The 1,817-nt window shown below is 51.1% G+C and overlaps 1 protein-coding gene across 1 annotated transcript in view; it reads right to left on the minus strand.

The window, feature by feature from the left end:
* Positions 1-1,817, minus strand: part of ITIH4 (inter-alpha-trypsin inhibitor heavy chain family, member 4) — a 20,413-nt gene that overhangs the window by 15,820 nt on the left and 2,776 nt on the right. The window contains 4 exon segments of the mRNA XM_009321854.1: positions 130-258; positions 333-443; positions 547-709; positions 1,356-1,504. Of these exon segments, the coding sequence (XP_009320129.1) occupies positions 130-258; positions 333-443; positions 547-709; positions 1,356-1,504 (552 nt within the window).

Consider the following 1,817-nt stretch of genomic DNA (forward strand, 5'->3'; position numbering starts at 1 on the left):
TGGATTAACGAAACAGCTTTTCCCGTCACTCTTGGCGTTTCAAAGTAAATGTTGCTGTTTTGCTGATTGCACTTCACATTCAGACGTATCTATAATCTGAAAGCATTTTTATTTCTGTTTCTTTTTTACCTGTATATCACCTGCAGTGGCACCTCTCTTGACGTCGTAACGCACAACAAAATCACCGTTGAGGAGGGTTTCATCAAGCTCAGGATTTATCTTCTGTTGATCTACAGTTGGCTTAAATAAAATATGAGCCTGCAAAGCAATCAGAAGAAAAGATTTAAAGCAACATAACTTAAAGCTGCCACCGGCGGTAACGTCTGGTTTACCTTGGTTTCGTTCTGCACTTTCGTGAGCGCCTCGGTTAACTCATTTGTCATGAACGTGCTGTCTGTCTCCAAGAAGCGTATGCCTTGGGGCTCGAAGATGCGCACATCAATCTGACAGCGGAGGAGAAGTCGGTGTCAGCCTCTCGGAGGAGACGCGGCGGTGCCTGACAAACGCCGCGGTGCTCCCTGCCCAGCCCTCGCCGGGGCAGCTCACCTGGAAGTGCTTGACAAGCTGCTTCGGTCGGACCTTGATCAGCAGCTCGAACTTCCCCAGCTGCCGCTTCAACAGCTCCTCGTACGCCAGCTCAAAAGTGACTTTGCTGGCGGCCGCAATGCTGACGGACACGTGAAACTGCTCCAGTTTTCTGCCTGTGATTCTGGGGGGGAGAACAGGGATTTACCTCCTGCGGAGAAGGTTTGTGTGCGGTGGCCAAAGTTTGTGAAGTGTGCTAAATAATGTCCAACGGGCCGCATGAAATAAATAAAAAAAGAAACAGTAGTAGTAAATCTTACCGAAGAGAAGATTTTTTTTAACATTGTGACTGACATTATATTACATAAGCACGCCATGGGTGCTGCACATGCAAGCTGAGAAACGGAGCAGAAGCCTCTGCATGTCCCAGGCTGGGATCAAGCAGGACTGGGACTGAATACGTGGGAAGCACAGATTAAATATACCCCGAAAGCGTGACGTCTGCTCAAGTGCCATGGTCCTCTGCGCTTGCAGGGAAGCAGACTCAATGACTGAGCATCACCCCAGCCCGGCAAGGTCCTCCCGCGTGACAGGGAGTCCCAGGACATCACTAAACGGTGACACTTCCCACTGAAGCCCATTACAGGACCAGATATAAATCATATATATATATATACACACACACTCCGGCCCTCCCAACAAGAACCCAAGGCTGCTTTTCACATTTATCCCCACTGAGAGGTGGCTGGCTCCAGGGCTTAACCCACCCCCAGCCAAACAAGAAGCCGAGGAAGAGCATCGGAGCAGCCTTACTCAGGGTGGCAACGTACTTGACGAGGCCGGCGCTCTGCCCGTGTGAGACCGCAGTGTCATATTCCTTTTGAGCAGAGGCTTTTTCCTTTATTATTCCCGGGTATACTTTACCGTCGATCGACCTGTTTCGTTCCCATAAAAATTAATTAATATTAGAAGGAAAGTGCTGTGGAAAGAAACAAGAGGAACGTTGCACTTTGTGGCCGTTGGGACACGAGCAGGGGACGCTGTTTGGCTCTCCCACCCCTCCCCCTCCAGGAGGATGGCAGGGGCCACCACCACAACACAGCTCTCCTCCTTGCAGGGTCCCAGGGAGACTGGAACAGGAGAAAGACCACCACCGAGCACATCTGTCACCCACCCTGTGCAGCGGGCAGCCTCGCCCTGCCCCTGGGCACCTTCTTTCTATTTGGCTGCCTGCTTCTTTGCCCCACAGAGCATTTTGTGCAGAGCCCTCCAGAGCTCAGCTCTTTGTGCTT

Source organism: Pygoscelis adeliae, unplaced genomic scaffold (assembly GCF_000699105.1).
Source record: "Pygoscelis adeliae isolate BGI_AS28 unplaced genomic scaffold, ASM69910v1 Scaffold94, whole genome shotgun sequence".
NCBI classification, from domain to species: domain Eukaryota; kingdom Metazoa; phylum Chordata; class Aves; order Sphenisciformes; family Spheniscidae; genus Pygoscelis; species Pygoscelis adeliae.